At 41.3% G+C, this 27,858-nt stretch overlaps 2 protein-coding genes and 1 pseudogene across 9 annotated transcripts in view; 1 reads left to right on the top strand and 2 right to left on the bottom strand.

Moving 5' to 3' along the window:
- elmo2 (engulfment and cell motility 2) overlaps positions 1 to 7,282 on the bottom strand; it is a 34,405-nt gene extending 27,123 nt beyond the window's left edge. For 2 of the 3 annotated variants that reach the window (XM_015975018.3, XM_015975020.3), the window contains exon 1: positions 7,144 to 7,282. The gene's annotated coding sequence lies outside the window, so the exon portion shown is untranslated. The remainder of the gene's footprint in view (positions 1 to 7,143) is intronic. The other variant, XM_015975019.3, reaches the window with a different exon arrangement.
- A 2,899-nt stretch (positions 7,283 to 10,181) lies between these two features.
- arfgap1 (ADP-ribosylation factor GTPase activating protein 1) lies at positions 10,182 to 23,531 on the bottom strand. Of its 6 annotated transcripts, XM_015975022.3 has the most exons (14): positions 23,350 to 23,531; positions 21,086 to 21,156; positions 20,571 to 20,680; positions 19,854 to 20,025; positions 19,650 to 19,750; positions 19,500 to 19,586; positions 19,299 to 19,413; positions 19,164 to 19,220; positions 19,047 to 19,079; positions 18,878 to 18,907; positions 15,784 to 15,840; positions 14,043 to 14,102; positions 11,216 to 11,271; positions 10,182 to 11,141 (listed from the first exon to the last, which is right to left on the bottom strand). In XM_015975022.3, the coding sequence occupies exons 2-14, from the start codon at positions 21,143 to 21,145 to the stop codon at positions 10,802 to 10,804; spliced, it is 1,278 nt and encodes a 425-aa protein (XP_015830508.1). In that variant the 5' UTR covers positions 21,146 to 21,156; positions 23,350 to 23,531; the 3' UTR covers positions 10,182 to 10,801. The 6 variants fall into 6 exon arrangements, with proteins under 6 accessions (XP_015830508.1, XP_015830510.1, XP_015830509.1 ...); XM_015975024.3 differs by lacking the exon at positions 14,043 to 14,102 and having other exon boundaries at positions 11,216 to 11,265; XM_015975023.3 differs by lacking the exon at positions 18,878 to 18,907.
- A 2,286-nt stretch (positions 23,532 to 25,817) lies between these two features.
- LOC107395613 (ammonium transporter Rh type B pseudogene) lies at positions 25,818 to 27,589 on the top strand (annotated as a pseudogene).
- The last annotated feature ends 269 nt before the right edge of the window (positions 27,590 to 27,858 follow it).

Genomic DNA, 27,858 nt, shown 5'->3' with positions numbered 1-27,858 from the left:
AGCTATAAAGATGGAGATAAACCGATTCACTCGGCCAATACAGATAGTCAGCTAAATCGTTTTAGTAGCTGAGAGTCATTCTCATCATATAATCTAAGTGTTAAATAAATGATATTTGTTTAACTGTAAGATCAGTAGTTACCACTGTCTGTAAAATAAGATCTGGCAGCGTTAAAGTAAACTGCATAATTATATTTTTAAGATGTAATTCAAACCTTTCTCAACATAAGACACTCTAACTTTGAAGATATTAAAGGCAGCTTGTGAAATGCAGTCCTTCAAGGAATGTAAGGCTTCTAACTGTAATTATGTATTCATCATCTGTCACGCTGAGAGCAAGGAGGTGGTTAGGACCCAAGATGCAGATACCCCAGATGACACGAGGCAGGAGCGTTTTAAAAGTAAATCCTTTTATTAGGATGATGAACAAAAACCCAAAAAGGGCAGGAAGCCAAAAACCAAAGTCCTGAACAACAGGAGAACAAAAGCTCACAGAGCACAAAACCTAGAGACGAGAAGCAAAAGCTCACATAGAGCACAAAACAACGCTGACTACAACAATGAACCGACAAGACAATGAGGCCCTGTCCACACGTAGCCGGGGATCTGCCAAAACGTAGATATTTTTCAACGTTTTGGCGTGTCATCCACACGAAAACTGAGTTTTTTCATACGAAAACTGATCTTTTTAAAAACTCCGGCCAAAGTGAAGATCTGCGTTTTCTCCATTTTGGGTGTCTGCGTGTGGACAGACAAAACCGGAGTTTTAAGGTCCGCAACGTCACTTTCCGCGTCAAAAAATGCTGACATCACGTGTGCGACCTGTGTTTACACTAGCCAACAGCATGGATGCCCTCAGAGCTGCGCTCGCTTTATCAATTGTCCAAGCGCTTTTTGCTTGTTTGTTTTTGCAAGCGGAATTACTGCTCCTTGCAGAAGACCACAGATGAAGGACGAGGTTAAGAACGGGGGAAGTACTGCCGCCTACAGGTCTGGCATGTCCTTAACAACGGATTTATCTGGGTACGTGTGGACAGAGTTTCTTTTTAAAACGAGGTGGTGTGGATGCAAGTTTCTGGAGGGGCGGATATTCATTTAAAAAAAACGGCTACGTGTGGACTAGACTTGAGACACAGACAGGGCTTAAATACACTGGGCATGATGGGAAGCAGATAGGCTGCAGGTGTGTGGGGAGAGGATCCAAGTGAAAGCAATTAACTAATCAGGGAGGAAACTAACATGACGTAAGAGTAAAAAACCTAAAGACAAGATGAGCACGCAAAATTAACCAATATTCTAGGTGGAAGGGAAACTACAAAAACCTGTGGGAAAACATACTAAAGAGACTAATAAAATGAGAAGCTGAGCCTATAAAAAACTGCAGAGGGGTGACTGGGGAAGATTGAAGGAACACAGGACCTGGGAGGGATAATCTAGAGGGCTGCAAAACAGGAGACACCTGAGGAACACAAAGAGACACATAAAGAGATGCAGACAAGGACACATGAAGGCGCTAGAAGACACAAAAGGAGAACCTAGAGAGGGATGGAGAACACAAGGAGACACATGAGGGGAGACGCAGACACAGACCATGACATCATCATGCAGCATATTTATAGCATTTCAGGTTTTATAACCATAAAACTATACAAAGTCACATTCTTAGGAACATTTCTTGTCTATTTTTCCAAACCTTACATATAACACTCATGGTCTCTGCCTTGGCTTAACTGTTTATTTCACAATTGGCAACAACAGGTTTGTAATTCAAAGGGAAAACGAACAGCAGGGACAGGTTTTTGAGTTTTTGGCATCAGGAGGATATTTCCCTCTGTTCAGAGAGTGAAAGAGCACAGAAACATGGCTGACAAGCACGGATGATGATTTGAAAGCTGGGTTTTGATAGAACCAAACAAAAAAGAGATGAGGACACGGCTGTTCTCCAAATGGTACTTTGGAATCTGGTTGTGTTCGAGATAAAAATAAAAATGAATCAAACACTTTGTACAGCCTCTTATTTCAGAGAAAGCTTTTTCATCACCTTACTGCTGCATGTAAGAAAACCCTAAACGTACAACAGCCTTCCCTCGATAATCATTAGTGTTGCAGTATTTTGAACACCGCACCAAAAGCTTTCAATTTGAATGTTTGTTCTATAAATAGTTCACCTGCCAGTTTATCAACAAACGGCTGTGGTGTCTGACAGTATTACCCTTGGATTAGGTGAGAAATAAAGAAAACTTTGCCATCTGATTTATTCTTCCGAGAATGCAACATCAGTTGACAGTGCATCATTAGCAGCTCCACGTGGTATAAACATCTCAGAAAACTTGAAATAAAACCCCAAGCCGTCATACTATGAATAATAAACGCAGCTGAACACTTTGATCTCCAAATCTTTGAATCGCGAGACTGCCAAGCTGTGTTCTCCGCATAATCTATCACAACAGAGACAGGTCCTGGGTGACAGATACACAACAAATGTACCAGAAACCATCCTGGCAGATGAGTAAAAAGAAGTCACTGTAATCCAACCTGTCATCTGATGAAGAAACGGCTCATCCCCCTCATCTTCAAGCAGACTCACCATCACATGATGACATGACATGAATGCAGGTGTGTGTGTGTGTTTACATTCAAAACCTAGCTTGTTTTCAGATTTGTTAGCGTAACCAAGGGGGAACCCAATCACAGACCTGAAGCCAAACTGGAAGAGACAAAAATTGCAGTTCCACCCTTATCCACTAGGGGCACCAGAAAGGAGCTAATTCTCATTAACACTCATGTTAAAGTTGCCAACTTCACAGCAGAAATAAACATAAACATGTCAGATTCAAAATACCATTTCAAGTTTAATAGGTCATGACAACTCTGAGGGGTGAATTTTTAATAACGTTTCCATTTAGGTGTAATTAAATGCTTGAAATTATGAATAATTAGATTTGATTGACAGGTAGCATGAACTGTCAGAGTTAGCTCTAGTGGCTAGCTCCGTGGAAGGCCTCAGTCTCAAGTTAACAGACGTTCAACAATTTAGACTCTCTCAACATTAGTTGTGTCCTCTGTCTGTTTGTGTTAAAATGTTAATCATTGGATTGTTTGGACAAAGTCCAAGCTGTTGTATCGAATGCAATAAATATATTGGAAATATACTTACTGTTTCCCTACACGTACAACGTGTTGTGTACCTTGTGGAACTTGTGTTGATTTAAAGCATTGTTTGTGTGTGTGTCCCAAAATTAAAGAGAAATCAGATCCTCATAGTTCCGCTTTCAGCTTCACCTCTTTGCCCATTTTTTGGATTTGGTGGTAGTGACAACACAAGTTACATGATTAAAATGGCACTGGTGGGAACCACCCATTTGGCTTCAAATAAGTCTTTCAGAAAGCTATGGGTGACATCACAGAGGGTTTGTCCATCTTTGTCTACAGTCATTAGTTATAACATTATTAATACAATGGATCATGAATATGAGTCACATGCTCGCTAGTCCATTATTATGTTTAGTACGCTGGTGTGGAAGCTGCTACTTTTGGCTGCCACTGCTCTCCAACTCCATATTTTTAGTCGTATAGTCGGAACCATCCAGCGTCTCAGGAGGGGAAAGCTGTGCATTACCAGCATTGTTTATAGTGGGGACATTGTGCTGCTGATTTGTCTAGGGACCTTGTGGATTGTGGGCAGTATACTTCGAATACCTCTTCAATCCCACCGGTACGTCTTCGTGTGAGAAAGCAGAGTCTGAGGACTTTGGGTTGGGCTCTTCAATCTCTGGAGCTGAGGTCACTGAGGTAATCGAAAAGCTCTCCATTGGTAAGGTCATAGGGGTGGATGAGATCCCCCAAAGTTCCTTAAGGCTCTGGATGTTGTACAGTTGTGTTGACTGACAGGGCTCTGCAATATCGCATGGGGGCTGTTCCACTGGATTGGCAGACCGGGATGGTTGTCCTCCAATATCCACATGGGGACTGCAAGGTGTTTCAACAACAGGGAGATCACACTCCTGAGCCTCCCTTGTAAAGTCTTCAGGGGTTCTGTAGAGGAGGGTCCGTTGGATAGTCAAACCTCTGATTCAGCAGGAGCAATGTAGTTTTCGTCTTGGCAGTGTAACTCTGGACCAGCTCTACACGCTTGGGAGGTCCTGGAGGGTATGTGAGAGTCCACCCAACCAATCTATGTTTTGGTGGTCTTGGGATCGAGTCTGCTTTTTGCAATGATGTGGTCCTGTTGGCTTCATCAGACAGTGATCTCCGTGATCTATTATTTTGATTTAGTGTAACTCTACAACAGTTGTTGCCATCAGAAACATACAAAAAAATTTTGAAAGAGAAATTGTGCTTTCAAGTCAGCATGATGTTATTATGGGGATTTCCCTTTCAGCAGTTTCAGGAAGCCAGCGAATCAGCCTCACACACATACGAACAATGCAGTGAGAGGAAGAAAATGAGCGGCAGAATATAAACAGATTGGAGAGCAGCAAATAGTTTCCAAAAGATGACAACAACCATAAACAATAACAGCTGTAGCAGGACCATGAAAATAAAATGGGGGGGGGGGGGGCAGCTTTGGTGGTCACATTTTCTGAGGATGCAATTTCAGCCAGAGAATGATGGATCACTCAGCCTTAGCACTGTAGCTAGCCTACCCAGGTCAACTGATGCCATCATCACAGACCACAGCCATCTTAAGCTCAGACTTTTTAACATCTGCTCACTTAAGAGAGCAATGGTGAGTTAGAAACTTGGCAACAAGCAAAAGACTTTTCCCAACTGAATAAATTGACTATTCCTGTCAATTCTGGTGTTCCCCAAGGTTCTGTCCTGGGGCCTCTTCTTTTTATAATTGATCTACTCCCACTTCCCAGGCAAAATTCCTGTAAATGTAATAGTAATATTTGATGCTATGTGGATGACATCAAGCTCTACTTTTCCAACAGACCCACTTCTCTCCCTCCTACTTCCCTTTCTGATTCTGTAACAATTTCCTTCAAGTGAATTGTGGCTACAAAATACAGTGTTCTTATTGGTTTCAAACCAAATCTGATAGCTTCCCTTTTACAAGTAGAGTCTGAATTTTATTCTTCACAGTTCATTATCATTTCAGAAACATCTCTCAGGATGCATACATCGATGGATTACATCCATCCCTCACACCTGTTGTTGTTCTACACACACTGCTCACATTCCATATCAACATTCCATATTGATTCCTGTTAGGGCTGGGCGATATGGCCTCAAATCTATATTGCGATATAATCTGAAGCATGTGTGGTAACGATATACGGTATATTGCGATATATTTTTTTCTTTGTTTATATATGTCAAAATGACATGCTTTAAAATATCCTCATGTGGCAAATATATGCCACTTGAGGCATATAGGCCTCCAGTCACTGCCATTCTGTTGTTCCAATGTCAGCAGGTTGCACATCTTAGTGACGTCATGTGTTATTGCGATATTGCGGTATTGTAATATAGCCAAAAACTCTATCATTACCCAATTTTGTATGTTTCAACCTTATATCGTTTATATTGCCCACCCCTAATTCCTGTCCTTCCCTACTTTGGTCTGTCTTTTAGAAATCCAAACTACAGTTAGTCCAGAGCTCAACTGCCCACATCATATCCTCCTGAACCACATCCACAGTCTTGCATCATCTGCACAGGCTCCTCGTGATACTTCACATCAACTTTAAAAACCCTTCTCTTCACATTCATGGCCATCTATAATCTCACTCCACCAAATCTCAGTGAGTTGTTACAGATTCATCCCTGCCCGTTCCAACCGACATTCCTCCTCCATCCATCTTTCTGTACCTCTGTACTGTCACTCTGCCCATCATCTCATGAATCCGTCTACCTCCAGACATCTGCACTATTGATTCTCACTTTTCAAAGCGCTTCCTGTGTATGAATCTCAGTTAACATTTTCTCATTAATTTAGTAGGTGCTTTTATTATACAATTTAGTATTACAGATATCTGTTTTACATTGCTGTTCTAATTTTATTCTATTTTTATTATGTTAGTTTGGGTGTGTTGAAAGGTGCCTATATGATTATTATTATTATTAGTAGTAGTAGTAGTAGTAGTAGTAGTAGTAGTAGTATTGCTGCATGCCAAATGTCTTCTGTTCCTTTTCCATTTACCATGGTGCAGGTGCTGAGGACAATTCCAGAGTAATTTAGTTGAGGGGAACCGTTTCTCTTCCTCGCGAGGGGCTTTAATTCGGGCCAGTCAACATCAAATTTGGCTGCACGCGCCGTCGCTGTCGCTTAGCAACAACTGTTAAGGACGTCCTGAGTGAAAAGAAATCCAACACTGTGGCCTCAACTCAGAAAGACTTGTTTTGTCCCCCACCAGCTGCTTTTCATCACGACCCGGATGTTTCTGACGCCATTTTAGTGCTCCTTTATAAAAATGTGGTGAGGGGCTCCCCTCCAGGAGCTCGTCTATAAAAAATCCCACCAAGAGAAACTGTTGCGTAGCGCCGAACTTTCACCATGGTTAGGATAAGCAGCGCCTCCACCGGTCACAAGATGCTGATTATGAGACTGCTGCTCTGGGCAGGGAACAGATTTAATCCCTGTTAGCTGCACTTATTCACATTAAAGTGGTTTATCAAAACTGCTTAGGACTATTTAATGTCCAAATCTTGATAACAGTTAGCATCTCGCCCATTTAAACACCATTTGTTGGCTGTACCTGTTAGCATTTGTGTTACCAGCGCCTAAATAAATGCGCCTTAACAAACACTCTGAAGTTAGAAAAATGCTTCGAATCGATTACTAGTGATCGATTAGGTTGGACTGAAACGGTAACCACGAAAGAGCTCACAGGTTGATGCTGGGTGCTTCTGTGGCGAAATCAATCACTGCTCCTGTCACTGTCAAATATGTGGTTAGTACGCTGCATTATATCATGCTGTCTATGAAAATTATACATAAAACTATTAGAACAGATAGCAGCGGTGTTCCTTCAAAGAGGGTTGACGTTCGTTAGTCATCCATTTCAGCCTGTCCGCTCCTCCATTGCAGACAGGATGCAGCCCGTCTCTCGGAGGGGGACGATGCTTTCTAGCTTCACCCGCGTGGTTTAATCAGAGCTCACTAACCGGCAAATGTCATTATTAGGAGCTACTCACCCCGTATCTGCGCCATCTATAGTCGGTCTCGTTATCCCCGGTGAGAGACTAGTGGAAATGAGGCACGCACGACTCCACGCCTTGTAGGCGGGACACGATGTAAATGTCACCGTCTGCAAATGAGGCAGACCCTTCCCCTCTCCAGCTGTGGACCCAACGCAAGCGTTTCTGCTCCTAGAACATCACACTGCATCTGTCAGGGTGAGAGAATGTGTTGGTCTGTGAGAACTAAGCACACGAGCGCATTAACAGACAAGATCTGAGACCAAAGTCCGAAAATTAGTCACCCAATTTAACAAATTAGCACATGTATAGTTTTATTATTTTGATTCAGATCTTGTTTAGTTGCATTCTTATTTCATTTTGCTACCTTTTCATGCTTTATTCTTAGTTGTAGGTTTTCAATATTATGCACGTTTTATAGAATACCATTTAATTTCATATGTTTATTTTAATAAAATGTTGATTCTGGACTCTGATTACTGGATAACCTCCCTAATAAAAAGTAAAACCTTCCGGGTTTCTTCAACAGACACAGCAAATAAAAAAACATTCATCCATTAAATGATCTGGTCAACTTTGGCAAGTTTTTGCCCAAATATCCTCATGAAGTACTCATTGACCATAAGTGGGAAAAAACAATCAGTTTATGCACCAAAGACACAAAAATTCACGTGACAGTTTTATTTTACACAGAAAACCATGTTTACAGGGGAAAAATGTCCAGCCTTAATTACACAAGCTCATCTTAGAGGAACGCTGCTGGTGAAAACAACAGTACCTAAATTCACAGAGGGAACAACTTCTTGTGGTCATTTCCATCTTAAATATCATGCACAACATCACAAAAATAGTATCTGACACATTTAGATCCACAGACAAAAGCACCATCTCAAATGTTGCACAGGCACAGAAACTCAGATCACCCGTTTAAAGTTTTAGATGTGGCGGAGATGGCAGTTGCTGTAAAAAAATAATGAGTGACAGTTGATTTGTTGACATGCCCCGCTTTTTATAAATCAGGCCTGGATTTGTTGAACTAGATTTTATCTTTATTTTTAAATAAATTAAGGTTGTCCTTATAAAACTGACAATTTACATTACAAATGTTTCCCTTTATGTCTGGACCGTTACTGTTTTATGTAATGTATGTAAACAAAAACAAATATTAACTCACACTTTATAGAGGCAACAATACAATGGAAGTCGAGGGTAAATAGGCTTACCCACACTTACACCTCACTGCATAAAAGACACACAGATACACAGACAGCATCAACAGAAGGGTAACGAGGCTGTTTAAGGCTTTAACACCATTTATGAACACAACAGCAGAGCTTCAGCAAGCAAAACGTCACAGGGGTGATCTTTTTTGTTCCCCACGGCACGCAGCGTCGACACTGAAAACACATCAGCACTGTAGGCTCAAGTTTGGTGTCTCGCTGGCGCGTTTTACCCCACAAAAACCACACAAAAGTTCAACCAAAAGTAATGGGATCAGCATCAAACAGCGCTGAGGAATTAGAGTAAACAGTTTCCACTGACAAACCAGACAGTAAACCAAAGACTTTAGATGTAGGCATAAAAGCACAGAATAAAACATTAAAACGTGGAGTTTTGACCAGTCTTGAGAATTAATGAGCTGTAAGATTGTTTGTTTTTTACATGAACTCAAGAGTTAAACAAGGGTCAAATGATCAGATTTTAAACACGAAGGACAGTACAACCCTGTTTTCATTACTGTGTGAAATGTTGATTTTTACTCACCAGAGTAAAACCAGAGGTTGTTTTTAGATCAAAGGTACTAATATTAAGTTCATTTAGTTTATTAACATTAGTCCTCATTCAGATCGCCCAAGTTTAAATTATAAAGATATGACCAGGAAGTAATATTCCTGCAGCTTCAGATTAAACTAAGTTTACAATAACCACCTGTCCACATTCACAAATTAGCTTTCATAGAACATCCTGATAGCTAGTTCAAGCAGCTGTCCCATGTCCAAAGAACCTTTGATGGTAATAAGGTGTGTGTGCATTCGTCATTACAAACTCGAAAAGAAAGCATTTGAAAAATAGGTACAAATCTAATTCATCTACATAAGAGTCCTTATTACATAATTCTGAAAGAAATTTGTTTCAGTGTAAAAATAAAAACGTGGAGCTGAAATAAAGGTGAGAATTGGTCTGAAGGTTTCTGCAGAAACACGCCGTTAGTTATTTAGTTCCACATTCAGACTGCACAGGGGCTGCGCAGTGGTGAAGTGGTTAGAGCAGTTGCCTTGCAGCAAGAAGGTCCTGGATTCGCTTCCAGCCTGGGATCTTTCTGCATGGAGTTTGCATGTTCTCCCTGTGCATGCGTGGGTTCTCTCCGGGTACTCCAGCTTCCTCCCACAGTCCAAAAACATGACTGTTAGGTTAATTGGTCTGTCTAAATTGTCCTCAGGTGTGTGTGTGTGATTGTTTGTCCTGTGTGTCTCTGTGTTGCCCTGCGATGGACTGGCTCTCTGTCCAGGTTGTACCCCGCCTGATTGCCCATTGACCGCTGGAGATAGGCACCAGCCCCCCCCCCCCCCCCCCCCGCGACCCTACATGGACAAGCGGGTTCAGACAATGGATGGATGGATGGATGGATTCAGACTGCACAGTCTCAACACCTATCACCAAAACCAGTGAATTAGTTCTGTTATTAACGAGAATAACGGCCCAGACGTGCTAACCAGAGTTAGCATTGGATAATATACGAGAGGGGATTTTATTCAGGTCAGAACGCTTATTAAATACAGAAAGAAAATAGTTGATTCAATTGAATTTCAAATAAAAAAATATAATTAAAGTCAAATACAAATCTACAATTTTATGTTTGGGAAAACGAAAAAGTTTTGGTACAACCCAAATGGTGAGTGATGATCTGATAACGTCTCGTTTCCTTTCATCAGGCTGATGCATTCAGCAGCTCTCGGGATTTCCCAAATTCATTCACATGTATGTTTTTATGGAAAACAAGAGTTTTAACAACAAATAACACTATATGCAGGCCATGTAGTCACAAACTGGATAATTCGTTTACACCATACATATAAACGTAGGTCAGTTTGTTACAATAACTTTGATCCTATATAATAATGTAACATAACACTGACTGTAGCTTGTAATGGGAGGCAATCTGTCAAAAATGCTCTTCATAAATTCCTTTTACAAATCGTGCAAAAGCTCTAGGGGCCTAACCCGACTGTTCAGTCCATTTTACAATGATTGATATTTACAGAATAATTCACTCATGCATGGTTAGTTTCTGTTTTAAACTCATCAGCATCACTAAACCGCTGACTCACCTTTACAAGCATTTTTATATTTGGGTCATTCACACCTCTTATGTACACTCATTATGCTCGATGCTTTGTGAGGAAGGCAATTCATAATAAAATATAACTCTGGAGACAGACTTTTAGGGTGTTGTGTTAATGAGCTGGACTCATCTCTGGGTGTCATTGACTGGTTTGGGAGTAAATAATAGATTCTATTTAAATGCATCAATAGGAACTAAGCTAATGCAACTCTATTCCAGAAAGTGCTAATGAGATGAACAGTGGGAGAGAAAGAGGCAGTGGAAAAGCCAGAGGAGGAGAAAAATGAAGGAGAGACTATGTTGGTGAAACCACTACCAGCCTGCAGCATCCCAGCTCTCCTTCACAGGTTTTGAGGGACTCTTCTTTGTCTTGCCATCTGCATTCTCCCAGTTGTTGTCCCAGGCTTCCCAGCTCTCTCCTGTGCTGTGTTTGTTGTTAGACGCTCCTTCAGAGCCCCAATTGTCCCAACTGTCAGAGCTCTTCTTTGCAGAATTATCTGCCATGGTCCAGCTGTCACTGCTGGGAGATTTCTTTTCCTTTAAGGAGCTGTTGCTGCCAAACGTTTCCCAGAAGTCCCTGGAGATGGGCTGCCCGGAGCTGCCTTGATACCCCTCAGTGGCATCCATGTTCTGGTAGCTCTCTGCACCAGACCTGAACAGGGAACCCAAAGGAATTAATTAATGTGACAAACAATATTTTGCTATTTTAGATTAAATTGTTTTTACCCATCTTGTGGTTTTCCGGACAGCAGATTGGTCAGTTTTGAACCCGCTCCCTGCATCTGAAAAATGTAAAAATAATAAATATATTTAAAAAAACTTTGCTTCACACCTCACAATCAGCTAAAATAAATACAATTGTAGATGCCTAAAGGAGTTTTAAAAGTGAAACTATTGCTATGCAATTTTTAGCAACACATTGAATCAAAAGTTTGCCAATTCCATTTTATTAAAGCAGTAATCCAGAGTTTTGCCCAGATAGTCTTGGCCAGTACTTTGGTATAATGTAGGCAACATGTAAACATTGTTTTTCCTGTAGAGCCCCATGCAATTTGAAATGAGTGCTGCTCAGCATAAGGAGCCTAATGGCGCTTTCACATCTGGGCCAGCACGGACCGGACCGGACCAGACTGGGTGGCATTGGTCTGGGTTCAGTTCACACACGCTTCTCAGGAATGGGGAAATCTCCCTGCACGTGGCAAAATACACACAGAAAGGTACGTGCGCATGTGCATGCGTGCGTGCATGTGTGTGTGGGCTCCGGAGAGACGCAGCTTCAGTCAGAATCCAGAATGATAGTGACTCGTGCATGAGGGAAGCTCCCACTGCTTTATTTTATTCACCAATCAGAGGCTCCCCCTAACTGTAGGTGTGTATTTGAGCCGGCCAATCAGTTGGTAGTGGGTGTGTTGGACCTGTTCAGCCCAAAACAGACCTCCTTAGTATGTGAGCTGAAAAACTGACTTGTTGAGCGCTGGAAATACAAGGCTACACTTTAAAAGCTACCCAGTATGGTCCGTGCTGGCCCAGATGTGAAAGTACATTAAGTCTCCTCCCTTTCTGGTCGGCTCATGGCTCCCCGGAAGAACGAAAAAACAAATGCAAGTCAACGGGGCTAAAGGAGCCATTTTCTAATCCGCTTTGCCTTACGCCCTGGATCACACATGTTGTACTTCAATTTAAATGAGAAGTAGTGGAGTGTGTCAACCAGGCCAGTCACGTACTCTGAGATTTATCAGTTTGTAAAAGTTCGGAATTACTATGACTACAAATTAGACGTCGGCACATTGCTTAATTTTACATCCCCACAGAATCTCCTCTCCCCAGCGTAGCTGCTGTGCTAGGTTTATGGTGGTTCTTTCCTGCTGATTGAAGGATTTGAAGAGCGCTAAACTTAACCGTTTTCCCTCCTCCTCTCCTCTAACGGGAGAGTTGGCGACATTTCATATGGACAGGTCTTTTAAGTATAAATAAATAAATGAGAATAATTGTGAATCAGTGTATTTTATCTCTGTTGGCCAGCTAGAGGTGCAGATTGATGTATGAAAGGTGTTGCTTCTAGCCTTAAGCCTGGTTCATGCTTCTCCGTCAGCTCCGCAAGGGACAGACACGCACGGATTGACGGAAGAGTTTTGCTCTCATACTTCTTCGTCTCCTGGAGAGTGTTGCAAAGCAATTGCCCGGCAGGACAACAGAGGGTGTAGCGCTGTTCTGTGGTATCCTGTCATGTATCGGTCCAAGATAGTGTGTTTATATTGTGTTTTTTTTTATATGAGAGACTTTTTAACACGGACAAATTTGTCTCTCATCCTTCTCCACCTCTTCAAGCGCTCCCCACCTCTAAACCCATGTTTCCTGTCATTTCTGTCCACAAATAAAACGCTTGCTGCGCATCTTTTCACTCCTCCAGTCACGGGGAATTAAACGTTCATGTTTTTAGAGTTTTTTACGTGAGGTATTCTTCAAGCTTCTCCGTGTCTGCCGCTTGTGATCCTCGGCTCTCTTTATGTTTTTGAGGGAGCAATGGCGGTGCTGTAAACAACAGCGGCGTCCTGACCAATCACAAGCTTGTGTTGTCCGTCTCGACTGACGGATGTTTAGAAAAGAGAGCTCGACTCCGTCCGTCCTTGCGGAGCTCTCCGTCAGGCACGCAAGGACGGATAATGGCGTTGCGTGTGTCCGCACTGACGCAGACGGAGAAGCATGAATCAGGCTTTAATCATGGAAGTAGGAAGAGGGACTTAAAGAGAGACTAGGCAGTTTTGGCTTGCTTTTAGCACCCCCTAGTGTCAGTTTATAGAACCAAAATCAAAACTTATCTCCTTGCTGTGTGTTCGTCTTTTTAACATCTTAATCTAAACCCTGAAACATTGCCCAGCATTCTTCAGTGTCTACAGGAGTGATTCATCACTAAATTAAACAAATTAGCTGTGTTCGTGATCTAAAACATGCAGAAAACATGCTGGAGCATGACTGCAGCGCCAGGTATGTCAGTGCAATTTTTTCCTATGTCACAACAGACCAGACCAGCAACTGTGATGCTGCACAAGGAATATTTTGGCCACAGGGGGCGATGGGAACTGGGTGGCCTTTCATTAACCTTGTAAATGTTCATATTAGCACATACTGGCTCAAGAAAATCATGTAAACATATGAAAAAGTTGCAAAGTATCCCTTTAAAGGTGTGGTGCATTTTCCACCTCTAGATGGTGCCTTCTGACAAAAAACTCTTTGATTTCTGCTTCAATGGAGGGTAATCATGACACTTCAACATTGTACTCACCACCAAAATATCAACAGCAGCACAAAAACACAAGAGATCACATTTAATTAGCATTGTTCATTATCATCAGCACTACAAACCCAGTCTCCTGAGAGGGTAGTAAATACCGTAAAGAAAGCCCAATAAAACTCTGAGCAGAACCATCGGTACACCACGGGTGCAGATTTAAAGCCCGGGTGAAGTGAGATGGTATTGAATCTGTGCCGACTCCTCTCACTCAGGAGGCTGGATTTGCATCCGTACAGCGTGGCAGACATCTGCCCATCCTACCTTGTTTGCCAGCCCTGTGATGCTGACCGCCATTTCATCTAGCAATTTGCCATCTTTGACCTGGATGAGCCAAATTAGGATTAAAATCTTTCAAAGTCACAAATGCTGATAGTCAGTAAGTTTGCTACAAATATTCTGTTGTGAAGATTTATCTTGTTCAGATGAGGAAAGTGATTTTGTTTTAACGGCACTAATTAAGACAAAAAGTGACACAGGTAGACACACACATACCACACATTTGTTTAGTTAGCAACGCCAGCTGTACATTAAAAGACTAAATCTATTCGCCTTAATCTTTCTGGATTTCTAAGCACCCAATGAGATTGTTTTGTTTTTTCCATAATTTCATGAAGTCACTTCTAAGGTGCTTTTTCGGTATTTGTTTAATTTAAAAAAAAATCATTGTTTTCCCATTTAAACACATCTCAGCAGCTTCTCACTTGATAGTTAAAACTGAAGGTGTTAAGCAGAAGTATTTATTTCAGAGAATATTTACCATCACCTTATATGGTAAGGTAATATTTAGGTCAAAGAAGAACCCAAGTAGAGAAAGTTTGAAGTCAAAACATCTGCAAAGATGTACACAGATCAGCTGACATGTGTCCGTGTCTCGCTGCTGCCGACAAACCGGCTCTGACAGAATGTAAAACACCCCGAGTACTGATCTCTACTGTTGGGAGTATAGATCAGTTTGCTACCCACCCCATTTCACCCTGTTGGGCAAATACATGTAGCTGTTTAAATGGAGGATTGCTGGTGCCATGTCAGAGGTGTGATCAACCTGTAGAGATGTTTCAGCGTTAATACCAACCTTTGTCTTCCCTCACAGAAACGAACAGACTTCAGCTCTCAGAGGCCTTACCGTTACGGCCGATCAGTGTACAATTTTCAAACGAGGAGCTGCCGATTGTGTTTATTTATATAAAGAGAGTTCACAAAAACAATCTCAAAAACTAAAAATTATTTTCCATTTTTTGGGATCAATAAAGACCGGCTTAAGGGTGCAGATTATTTAAAGATTAAACCTGATTTAGAAAAACTTATCAGTTAATTTATTCCTGAATAAAATATGTTTGCTAAATGCCACCAGTGTATCTTTGTAAATAACACTGAACTGTAAAGCTCGTGTTTCACAGTAAATTAACTGTAAGATGAGACAAGTGTGGACCAAAAGCATGGATAAACCAAAACAGATCTGGAAAAGAGGTTTGTTGATCTGTGGAACAGCTGCTCAGATCAACCATCTCCTCTGTTCAATAGAAAAACTAAATTAAGCCCTAAAACACATCAGCCTTTTACAGCATTTAGTATAAAATAATCCCACACCTAAATTACTTTCTACTTTAAATACAGGTCAGCCTCTCATTCAAATGATAAAAAAGCAGATTTTTTCTCAGAAGTAAAAATTAAAAACGGTTATTAAAATGTATTTAAAACTGACAAAAACCATTTAAAGCTAAATCCAGGGACTGTGTTATGACTTATGGACTCAGATGTTCTCCGATAAACCGTTCACAGCTGGATTTGGCCCCAAATCTACCAGCTGAGTCACCGACAGGCAGGAGAATTTTTTTGGCCCATTTAAGACTGAAGACTTTGTCTTTTAATGTAAGCTGGCACAGCAGAGATAAAGATGAAGAGCAGCACAACGCAGAAAATAGCACATTCACATCTGAAGCTGTTTCTTGTCTAAAGCATTGCATCCCACCACCAAATCAACAACTTCAAACATCAATGTTACCTTTTCTTGAGTAGGTTTGATAACATTCTCATTTAAAGTCTGTCCTAACTCTGTGGCCTAGTTGGGAGTCAGAAAGGAGAGTTTACTTCAATAAAACATTTTAACGTTCACATTCCAGCACGATGTTCTTCAGCTGCATCAAGAGAAAGAACATTTCTATTCACAGAGACAATGAAAATCAGCCTCTAGAGGGTGTAATGGTCAAAAAGATAGAGCTTTTAATTAGATTACTTTGTAAGGACAGCGCTGAATCAACATTCATTATTCTCTGGCTTTCAGGTTTTATGGTTCACATAAAATCAGAGCCTTTTTCTACAACTGTTCCCAAAAGTTGTGAAAATGACTCAAATATAAATCAGTGTAGTTTGTCAATGTTCTGAGTTAAAGACCAAGTTCACTTGTTTTTCAACACAATTGCAGTGGTCTCTCATAAACGAATGCTTTGTTAGACGATCTCTGTGGGAAAAAAAGCTCTGGCGCTCATGTTTCAGAGTAGGAAGCAGAACATGGCAGACTTGAGTCTTATGGTGCATTCGATTTACCTCTGAAGTCCGAACTGGGAATGACGTCACACTCGAATAAACCGCATTTTGGTTGCCGTAGTCAGAAAGGTCGAGATTTCATTATGGCGATATCCTGGAAAACTGCTGTTTTGTCAGTTCTCAACGAACGCAGACGACTAATAAACACATAAATCTACAAAACATATTTGAAGAGAAAAGCTTGCATGCGCTACGTGTACCATTGATTTTAAACAAACTCTTATGTGTCTTGTACAATAAACACATTTCAACTAAAACTGTTGTTGATACGAAGAGCTGCCATTTAGGATGTCTAGGTCAAAGTTCTGAAATTCTTCCCAGTTTCCGACTAGGAGGTCCGACTTTGGGGCCGTTTCATTTAATTTTTTCTACTTGGAAGTCGGGATTTCCAAGTTCCAAGGACAAATCGAACGCACCATTATTTCCTGATATTTCTCACCGCTGATTGGCTAACAGCAACACGACTACCACCGATTCCATATACTTTGCAACGTTGATGTTTTACCTCCACAAATAACACAAGCCTGAAGGAGTTCTGCTGTGTGGTGGAGTTGTTAATGCTAACAGTTAGCTTCTACTAGCCAAGATTTTCTGTTTCCTGGACACTAAACCAACACCAGTCTTCCCCATCGAGAGACAAGATGGATCAGTCCATGAAAGCCAGTTCAGTGCGAGGTAGATCTGCGTTGCTTTTCTAATTCAAACAGTTTCCCGTCTATTCTATATTGGTGGCAAATACAGGTTTTCCTACTATCATGCAGCCCTAATTTGCACCATGAGTTGATTAACATGATGTCAACATAAATTGAAAAGGCTTTGGAGTTAAAAAATAATTACTTTTTGCATTTCTTTCATGTCATAAACAACTTCTACATTCCTTGGCTTTAAACTTATGCGTGTCAAATCTAAAAATGCAAAAATGCTAACTTTGGGGAAACCTTTGACCACAGTTGAGGAAAAAAGTTGAGAAAATAAATGAATAAATAAAGGCAAACTTGCATTTTAATAATAAGGAACCATGATGGAGCTCTTCTAAAGTTGTGCCTTCAAACTATTTTATTCCCCCCCTGGTTTATTACTTGGTAGAATATTCAGTTTGTCTTTTGTAACCAGGACGGTGTTACTGCTGCTTTACCACTGGACTTCGTCAGAAACAAACCTCTTTCACTTCAGGCGGCAACATTAAAATTACTGATGTTTTATTCTCTCCTTCTTAATCTACTGTGTGGGAAATGACTGAACCAAAGTCAGAATCCAGTGGACAAAGCTGGAACATTTTCACAAACCATTACACCTCTTCAGCTCTACTGGCAACAATAAAACAAAAACAGCCATGCATGAAAGAATAACCCTTAACATATAAGAATGAACAGCAGCCAACTATACAATTATATCACAGTTCCCAGCTCAAAACTATGTTGTGTTAACAACCAGGGGCCTCATTTATCAAGCTTGCTTACGCACAAAACGGGGTCGGAAAACTGCGTGAGCAACTTTCCAAGCAAACTTTGGGATTTATGAAAGAAAACTTAGCAGAAAAATGTGCGCAATTTTAAGTTGACTAAGGACCTGGCTTACGCACATGCTGGACATGGAGAGCACCTGCGGTGCTGCTGCTGAGAAGATACAGTTACGAAACCCTGCAGCATTACCACTTGTACTGCTTCATACACACACAGAACAAGACCCCCCCACACGCACACACATGTGCACATACACACACACGCGCACACACAGCCTGAAGCGCAGAATACGGAATGCAGAACATCAGCAGGTGGACAGATTGAGACAGAATGTCATGCGTCTGTGACAGTGTGTGTGTCCTGTCACTGTGACCCGATTGATCATGCGCCCTGGCTACTTGTACAGGGGAGATCTCTGTTTGGGTGACTGGTTAGCACGCGTGACTTTCACCTGGGAGTCTGGGGATTGAATCCCGATTGAACCATTTTTTTTATATCCGCCACAGATCTCTCTGAAGAATTCACAGCATTGACGGCTTCAGCAACGCTGTGCCACTCCGTGCATTTTCTCTTATTTGTTTTGCAAAAGCACTTCCTTTCATTTCTCCACCTCACCCACAAGTACCTCAACTGCTGCTTCTGTGAAATTGCGCTTCCTTGATCTGCCTTGATCTACGGTCGCCATCATCATTGGCGGAGCGCTGCAACAGCCGGCTTATGTATATGCATGAGATCCACAAGGCACTTTGCATTGACTGTTTATGGCAGTAAGTGGGCGTGGTGAGGGCGGGATGGGACTAAAATGCAGCTGAAAAACATTCTTGTTAGTCTCCGATTTATGAAGCGGAGATTGCGTGCAGCTGTGCGTCCTCCATGTTTGATAGATCACAAACCTACTTGGCGTAAGTACATTTTTTTAGCTGAGCTTATTTTAGTAAGGATTCTACGCATTGTTTGATAAATGAGACCCCAGATGCACATGCAGGATGCAAAATGTTCACAATTAAAGGAACAATTAGCTGACATAACAGTAAAACAATGGGTACAGCTTTAAATGGAGAAGCCCCATGCAACTATGAGCTGCTTTACCGGTTCTGGAGGGGCTTTGTAACCCCTAAACTACATCCAGAGAAGGCAAAAAGATATTAGTAGCAGCAACGTTATCACAGGTTCAAAGTTTACATCATATTTTTTAAAGAAAGTCACTCTAGCATACTGCGTGTGAACGTTTACACTTAAGTGCGAGGAGATGCCTTACCTTTAAAGTTGCCTGGTTTGCCAGTTTTGTTGTCTGTGGTTGAAAAAACACACAAGTGAGTTTTACCAAGTACAGAAACTCATCACATTACCTTTGGTTACAGTTGAATTCACTCACATTATCTTTAGCAATAGAAGCAAATTTGCTAGCTCCGACTGTAAAACTGCTCCAGCCCTAAAAGGAACAAAACATTAAACATGAGGGGTTCTGCAACAAGACCAACCCAACTAAAACATCTGGGCCATGACCTACTGAGTAAATAGAGGTCATGGCATTATTTATGAAGTCCTCATCCTTCTTCTCTGGGGTCACCGTGTTGCCGAAACCAACGTAACGATTGTCTTGGTTTCCACTGTAACCTCCACCACTGAAGAAGAAAACACAAACATAAATATCAAATAAGTTCATAAACAATTATTAAAAATAGTAAAAATGTCTTAGAAAATAACGTACCTCTGGTAAGAGTTAACATCGTCAGATAACCAGTCCTCAAAAGCTTTGTCACCAGAACTTACTGGGTTCTGTCCAGATCCTCCAGAACTGAAACACAGACGCTTTAATGGCTGATCTCCAACTGCTGTCCAAAATTCTGCTTTCTCTTACCGGTGAGCGGTTGAAAGGCCCATCTTAGGCTGAGGTGGAGTCCAGTTTTTAGCAGGAGATGTCTCCATGGACCATTCCTTCCCTTCTGCTAAAGTTGCTACCTGTTATATAAAAATATCTTCTCAGCAGAAGCTATGCTGCACTTATCTCCCTTCTAACGCAGCTGTGCAGCGTAGTTTACTGAATAAACCAAGTCTGTCCCACCTTGTCTCTGAACAGCGCCGCAGATTTGCTGTTGTATTTCTCCTGTAAAGTCCAGTTGGGGTCATAATCATCTTGAAGTTCAAGAAACAGGCGAAATTTTCCATTTCCTCCCGCTTTCATTTTCTCCAGCTCAATATCTTTCCACTTGTCCATGGTGACCGAGCGCACAAAGCTGACAGGAAAGGAGATAAAAATCGTTTCATAATTCGTTTACGGTTTGTACATTTATTTATTTATTTATTTATTTTCGTTTTTGGCAAACACTAAGGCCATTTTCATATTTTAATAAAGACAAAATATCTTCTGTGCATTAGCGACTGACAGAAATATTGGCTGAGCAATATTTACCATTTTTTATATACATCGGCTGCCATACCTCTTTAGCAGAGCTGATTTTAAGTTAGGCACATCTGCGGGTAGCCCAGTGTTGCTCTTGAATTTTATTTAAATGTGTATATATGTTCCTTAAAAATACCTGCTTAATGTCTAGTACATTTTATACAGCTTACTTAATTGTTTGATCTTAATACTGAGCACAAAATGAAGAGTTTGTTCAATTCTGAGATCAAAAACCAATTGGGTTTAGAAAAGTTGCTACCATTGGCATTTTAACAGGAAAATAAAGCAGAATGTGTCAAAACATTAGCCGACCACAAAAAAAAAAACACGTCAGTCGCTTCAGACTAATGAACCCAAGAACCCTCCCACCACTCCTACCTGAGATGCACCCCCAGGCCCCTGTGCTTTCCAGAACACTCGAGGCAGATCCAAATCCCGTATGTCACACTGACCCACTGAGGGTTAAAAGCCCCGCACTCAAAACACAACTGAGAAGAGAAAAGATTCGGTAAATCAGATGTTTAGAAGCCTTCACCCGGATCCTGTATAACCTCATTATTTAAAATCTATTTAGCATTACACTGGCATTAAAACCATTATTTCTACAAAAATATATTTAGCTTTTCCTAAGTTAAAAGGTAATATTGCTGTTTTCTTAGTGAGTTATCTAACACAGATGAGTTGCTACAACTACCAGATAAGTTCTCCAACCAAATGTCACCTGGCAGAGATGTTTCCGTCCAAAATGACTCTCCATTCATTTGAATGTTAATGAAAGAACCTGTTTCTGAAGAGCTAGCAGAAGGTGCTTTACTGAAAGTCTGCCAACCAAACGCTACCCTCTGTGTGAAGAGCAGCAGGGTGGCATGATGGGGCAAATTTAAGCCACTTACGTTATTTTCATCCTGTGTTCTCACTTCTTTCAGAACTCTTCTGGTCCTTGGACTCGCCATGATCACCCACACTGAAAGAGAATTTTTGTAGATCTTTTATTAACATCAAAGGAAAAAATGTAACTTTTAAACCAATAGTATTTCACACACTAATTGTAATTATAAGTGATTGATCCACAAGCCTTCAACGGCTGGATGGCACTAAACAGAAACTCTCGTTTTGACGTTGCATCCTAAAACAAACCTGGACCGACTCCAGACAGCAGACTTGCTGCTATTTAATCGCTGCTTGCTTGGAAAGAAGACGAGATCAGCTGGCTGCAGCTAAAAAAACGTGGTTAATTCTTTCCGGAGATAAGTCACCTAAACACTCATCAGATCACATGCTTTTGGAGATAACTCAAGAGTTCTGCTGACATATAATAAATCGAGTTTTTTTTCCAACAAACACGGACAGATTTCAAATGGTATTATATGATGACTAACACTGATCTCCCATCACTTATTTTAAGCTGCTGGGACAATAATAATAATAATAATAATAATAATAATAATAACAATAATAATAATAATAAGGCTTTGACGTGCTGGAGGGACTGATAAGTTGTAGAGGAAGTAGCTTAGTTTCACTAATTGCAGTCTTGATTCTGGGATGCTCCCTGTCACGCTGTCAGTGGAACGCCCTGGCAAAAATAAGACTGGTAAAGAGGAGGAAGAAGAGACTGGCAACAGCTAAGTGAGAATGGGATCATAATATCCTCGGGGCACAACAGGAGTTGTCAGAGTTTAGACTCAACCAGGAGCCACAACCGTACGGTGCCCTCTTCCAGGTGGATTTCAGGCTAAATTAACAACTTTTGGCAAACAGTCAATTCCACCCAACCCTGAAGCTACTGGCTTACTCAGTGTTCACCAGACACACTATACATCTCCGTGTGTACATTTCTCTGAAGGTAAATGCCAAAGTGTTGTCATTGAGCACTGCACCCAATATGAACTTTCTTTAAATTTAGATTTTGGCACAGATCTGACCTTGTGCTTCACAACACACAAACAAACCCAAGAGTTAAGTAAGCTCAAGTAAGTCTCCAACGAACTCGGTGGAAAACTTCCTCCAAGTTGGAAAAGATACATTTCTCAAATTAAGGGGTCGATATCTCAATATCTTATTCAGAAGTGATGATAGCATGGAGCTTCATCTGGAGAAACACACACTCTACCCCAGCGTGTGGTGGTAACGAAGAAGCTGAGTCAAAAAGCTAAACTTTCCATTTACTGGTCCCTCCAGATTCATGTTTTCATTTGTGATTTTTACTTGTGAGATTTGGATCATGACTCAAAGAACAAGATCCCATAAACAAAGTGGTGAAACTGGCTTTCTAGTCAACAGCTTTACTGGCCTCAGCTTTAACTATAAGGCGGGGAGCTCATTAAAGAGGACACAAAACCAGAATCTGCTGGACCAACGACAGATCTCCCAGAGCCTGGTAGAGCCTCGGAATACCACAGGATTTTCCAAAGAATGACAGAATGATGGAGCGAGAAACAAATGAAAATGTGAATGGCAGATGCTAATTAATACTATGATTACTCGAAATTAAAATACATATAAGCTACAAATTTATGGCATATCCACATATCACAAATGATTATGGTTTATGTTAAAGTGCCAGAGGCCAGAGAGGGAAGTCAGATTATCAGGAGTGAATCAGAACGCAAATGGCTGTCAAATAATAAACCTTTCAGCAGTGATTTAAGAACGTTCAAAAAGCAGCTGAAACTGAAAAATGTAGTTTACATTCAGATTTTCTACAGAAAACTACTTATTCCAGACGTGTTTCCCTCTCAGATTCATATTGAAAACAGTTTTTGGTTAGTTAAAATAGCTTTCACTATTTATTGTTGTAAAATTTTTAACGACCAAGACTAAAATGTAAAACGCAACAGATGTTTTTGTACTTGCTGTAACCCGTAAAAAAACACCAATTTCAGAAAAATTCATTTCGGTGACTGTCATGGTAACATTCCATTTTTCCTCAGTAAATTGTAGTCGTGTCAGGCTTCCTCTCACTAGTAGTCTTGATTTTATTCACAAGTTATGTTGAAATCAAGCAACGTCTTGACATAAGTTGGTGACGCGGTTAATGCTCCTAATCTCGGGTAATATTTAAAAGCGGGGCTTCGTAATAGACACAAAACTGATAAAAATTCAGTGAGCTGGCAGATTCGTGATGCTAATGTAAGCTAGCCGCTAGCCGTGTTACCTGACAGACTGGTGAACAACAAGGACGCCGCTTTCAGACTCTGTTGGCTCCGCTGATAAACTCCCCGGAGGATTTTCTTCTGTCGCCGCGGAGCTGCAGATGTCGGGCTGTCAGAGACTATCGGCTCCACAAAAGAGTAATTAAAATACCGCCGATGTTAAAAGCCGGTAGCCGTGTTCCTGTTTGCATACGTTGGCAGAGAAATGCATCATGGGTAAAGCTTTCTTTGTGATCTTTTACATCGGAAGTGCGTTTAAAGTGCGCGCTACTGCCCCCTGTCAGGATAGATTGTTACTACTTTTGCTCTTGAAACAAAAAACACAAGAATAACAGATATTAGACGTCATAGATGTAATAGTAGCGACAATAATGATGGTGAAGCACTTTTCAAGATAAAAATCACAAAGCGCTGCACAAGCACATTAGAATAATTGAAAAGACAACAATGAAGGTTTTAAAAAAATTAAAATCAAGAAAACCTGACAATACAGAAATGAAAGAAATAAACGATTGGAGCTCGAATAAAAAACGTGACTAAACATCAAGTTTTTCAAAATGTGATTGTTTCATTACTAAACTACTCTATTTAGATACTGCTAATCAAATGCAAACTCTTTTTACAGTGCATTGATATGGAGCTATAGCTACAACATAATAACAGCACAGCTTCATGCAACGACTGCATTATGTTTCAAAGGAAAAATGATTGTGACTGATGATAATGATAAGAACCTGAAACAGGATGTAACTTTACACAGCGGCAGGTTAAATGAAAGACAGCCAAGTCAAAGTCAAAATAAGACACATTCAGAACACAGTGCATTATGTGAAATGAGATTTACTGCAGCTTTTGTGGCATGCTGTCCACCTGCCACAATCACAATGTCCCCCAAGGTGTCTAATAAATAAATAAAGAATGAGACGGGGCATGGGAAGTCAGGTTTCATTGAAGGAGATCTAGTTTTTCCGACTCAACAGATGCTGCTGCAGCTCAAATTGCTAAATGGCCTAATGTTGCCTCTGATAGACAAGTGCTTAATCACACTGCACATAGCGGTTTATTGCACAAAACTTCACAGGTCTAGCTGAGTCCATACCTGACCAGGTGAGGGTTTGGGTGTAAGGATGAGCCAAAATAAGGTCAGCTATAGCAAACTCAGTTGTAACATTGAACCTGGTCAGTGTAGAACCAAATTCAAGTTTTTGTTTTATCAAAATATCATAAGAAATACTCTTTTGATGAAGCATTTTTTCTAATTATCTTCTGCAAAACAATCAGCATAAGCACACAAATTGATTATATCCTTCTCATGACCTATGACTGACCAGAGCCTAATCCATGGAAATCACAATCCATTCAAATAAACTCTGCAGACATGAACTTATGAACTTATGTCATTTTTACATAATTACGAATAACACAGTAGAAGATGATCATAATAAACAAGTCATTAAGTCAGGTCAAGTCAAGGCAAATTTTATTGATATAGCACATTTTCATGGCAACAGCCATTGCCTCAAAGTGATGCACAGATAAGAACAATGCACAAACATAAAAGACACAAAGCATAAAAGAAGCAATAAAAAAACTGAAAAACAGTCATAAAATTTGAAAGCCTAAGACACATAAAACAGATTACGCATTGCAACACTCCAGGTGAGAAGATATAACATGAATTAAGGTTACAAAAATATCTGGTCAAATGCAGGTTTTCATTTTGCTCAGGAGTCTGTTCAAGCTAGCTTCAGCCATTGACTTACTAGGAAATCAACTTTTAATATTCATCCATCCATCTATTGTCAATACCCTCTCATCCACGCCGGGTCATGGGGGCTGGTGCCTGCCTCCAGCAGACTCCGGGAAAGCAGGCAGGGTATATACACCCTGGACAGGTGGCAAGTCCATCGCAGGGCAACACAAAGACACACAGGAAAAACAACCATGCACACACACTCACACCTAAGGATAATTTACACTGACCAATAAACCTGATAGTCATGTTTTTGAACAGTGGGAGGAAGTGAGAGAACCCACGCATGTACAGGGAGAACATGCAAGCTCCATGCAGAAAGACCCCAGGCTGGGATGTGACTCCAGGACCTTCTTGCTGCAAAGCAACAGCTCTAACCGCTACGCAACTGTGCAGCCCAACTTTTAATATATTACCCATTAAACACATCGTTGTTCCTTAAGCATATGAAAGAGCCTACTGTGTTCTTCTCTTATCGTATAACTTTGACAAACTCTTATTTTGAAATTATTACCTGTTTTTGGTTCATTTGGAGAACTTCATCATCAGAGTTGTTGATGAACTTCTCCAAATTGTCAGTTTAAACTTACTTTTTTACTTAATCACAGATTTGATCTTCTTTGTCGTCTAATCCAACGTTTTAAAGCGACTGAATGTCAAACAGGAGTTTTAAAAGCCTGAGAAAAGGTAAGATTATCACGGAGGACTAAAGTATATTTCTGCTGACATGCTGACCTGTCAAATAACTTTGTCCTATTTCTAGAGGAGGAGGATGTTGAACCAATGCTGTTGGCTGCTCTTATCTCCTCTAAGAGCCTTATTTAAGACGGCTGATGCAGCAGCTGGAGTCTCGCCTTGATTTGTGCGTCAAAATGAACTCGTCAACCAATCTGAAGCTGCGGTTACCCGTGTTGGTGTTGGTGTTGGAGGTTGTGATGATAACCCTCTATGCTGCGTTTGTCACGTATGATGACAACACTGATGCCAAGCTGCAGAACAATGAGACCAACCCAATGGACAACTCCCTCTATGAGGACTACCCGTACTTTGCAGACGTGCAGGTGATGATCTTCATCGGCTTTGGTTGTCTCCTCGCCTTTTTTCGCTTCTACGGCTTTGGCGGAATGGTCTTCAACTTTCTTACAGCCACGTTCACAATCCAGTGGGCGATCCTGATTCAGGGATTCTTCCAGTTTTACCACGACGGAAAAATTCACTTGGGGGTAATCAACCTGCTGAACGCGGAGTTCGCCTGTGCTGTGGTGCTGATCTCATTTGGGGCGGTGCTTGGGAAGACCAGTCCCGTTCAGCTCCTGGTCATGGCTTTGCTGGAGATCCCTGTCTTTGCTGTCACGGAGTGGGCGGTCCTGAAATACATCAGGATTAATGACGCAGGTGGCACTATTCTTATTCACCTGTTTGCCTGTTACTTCGGCCTTGGGGTGACATTTGTGCTCCATCGTCCAACTCTGAACGACGGACATCCTAAGGAGACCACCAGTTATCACTCTGATATTCTGTCTGTGATGGGAACGCTTTTCCTCTGGGTCTTCTGGCCTTCTTTCAACTCTGCTCTGACCTTTAAAGGTGACGACCAGCACAGAGCAATCCTCCACACGTTTATCGGCCTGAGTTCGTCCACCATCACAGCGTTTGCGCTTTCTGTGTTATTCAACAAAAGAGGTAAGCTCACAATGGCAGACATTCAGAACGTCACTCTGGCTGGAGGCGTCACTGTTGGAGCTTCAGTGGACATGATGATCTCTCCTGTGGCGGCGTACGCCTTGGGCGTCATGGGCTGCACTGCCTGCTTCTTCGGTTACAAGTACCTTACCCCTTTTTTGGCTCAGCGCATGAGGATCCAGGACCAGTGTGGTATTCACAACCTCCACGGCCTCACAGGCCTCATATCGTCCGCAGCAGGGATCTGTGCCATCCTTCTGGCCTCAGAGGAGACCTACGGGCCCAGCATGTATCAAATCTTCTCCCACCGGGCGCCGCCTGCGGGAGACCCAAAGCTGCTGGAGCTGCAGCAGCTGATTCCTGGGCTGAAGCCGGGCTTGGGTCGCACCGCACAGGAACAAGCTCTTTATCAGGTCGCAGCTGTCTTCTCCACGATTGCAGCTTCCACAGTTGGCGGGCTGCTGACTGGACTGGTCATGAAGCTGCCGTTTATGGCGTCGCCGTCCGATGAAGACTGCTTTGATGACGAGCTTTTCTTTGACATGCCCCCAGACTTTGAGAGCGTCCAGGTGCTCAAGAACTTTATAAGCATGGAGGAAAAAGAAAAAACAGGTTCTGTGAACAGCAAAGTCTGAAGCACTTGGATGTTTAATCCTAATCTCTGAAATGTTACAGAGGAGAATTAGCAATTTTCTAGTTTTAGGAAATAAACATACTGAGTTTTTCTGTAAAATGCTGCTTTGCTTTAATCCTCCAGAATTAAAGTACAAGGGATGTGGTTTCAGTCTTGTTTTTTCATTGCTCTTATTTTACTCAGGCTTTGCTTTGTTTTACTCGTTTCTGTTTTCCATTTAACCTTGACCAAACTACCGAGTCGTGTTGCTTTCTTTCGTTGGAGCACACGCAATTTGAGAGCAGCCTTTTCTTTAAGTTTCTTTGTGTCCGTTTCTAAAATCCAGTGTAAATGTGGTGCATCCTTGGACATATCTCATAACAAAGCAGAGGAACTTAGTGCTGAAGCTGAAGCTGGCGTAAGTGTTCAGACTCCCGCTTCAACGATACAACAAGATGATGC

Source organism: Nothobranchius furzeri, chromosome 3 (assembly GCF_043380555.1).
Source record: "Nothobranchius furzeri strain GRZ-AD chromosome 3, NfurGRZ-RIMD1, whole genome shotgun sequence".
Taxonomy (NCBI): Eukaryota; Metazoa; Chordata; class Actinopteri; order Cyprinodontiformes; family Nothobranchiidae; genus Nothobranchius; species Nothobranchius furzeri.
This window is presented reverse-complemented; position numbering and strand designations above follow the sequence as displayed.

Bases quoted from the DNA above. Each gene is read 5' to 3' on its own strand.
- arfgap1 (XM_015975022.3), bottom strand. From the start codon at position 21,145: ATGGCGAGTCCAAGGACCAGAAGAGTTCTGAAAGAAGTGAGAACACAG. The intron at 19,221-19,298 runs GTAGGTCATGGC...TGTTCCTTTTAG, and splicing joins CCATGACCTCTATTTACTCA to GGCTGGAGCAGTTTTACAGT. The intron at 14,103-15,783 runs GTAACATTGATG...TGGCTCATCCAG, and splicing joins TCAAACCTACTCAAGAAAAG to GTCAAAGATGGCAAATTGCT.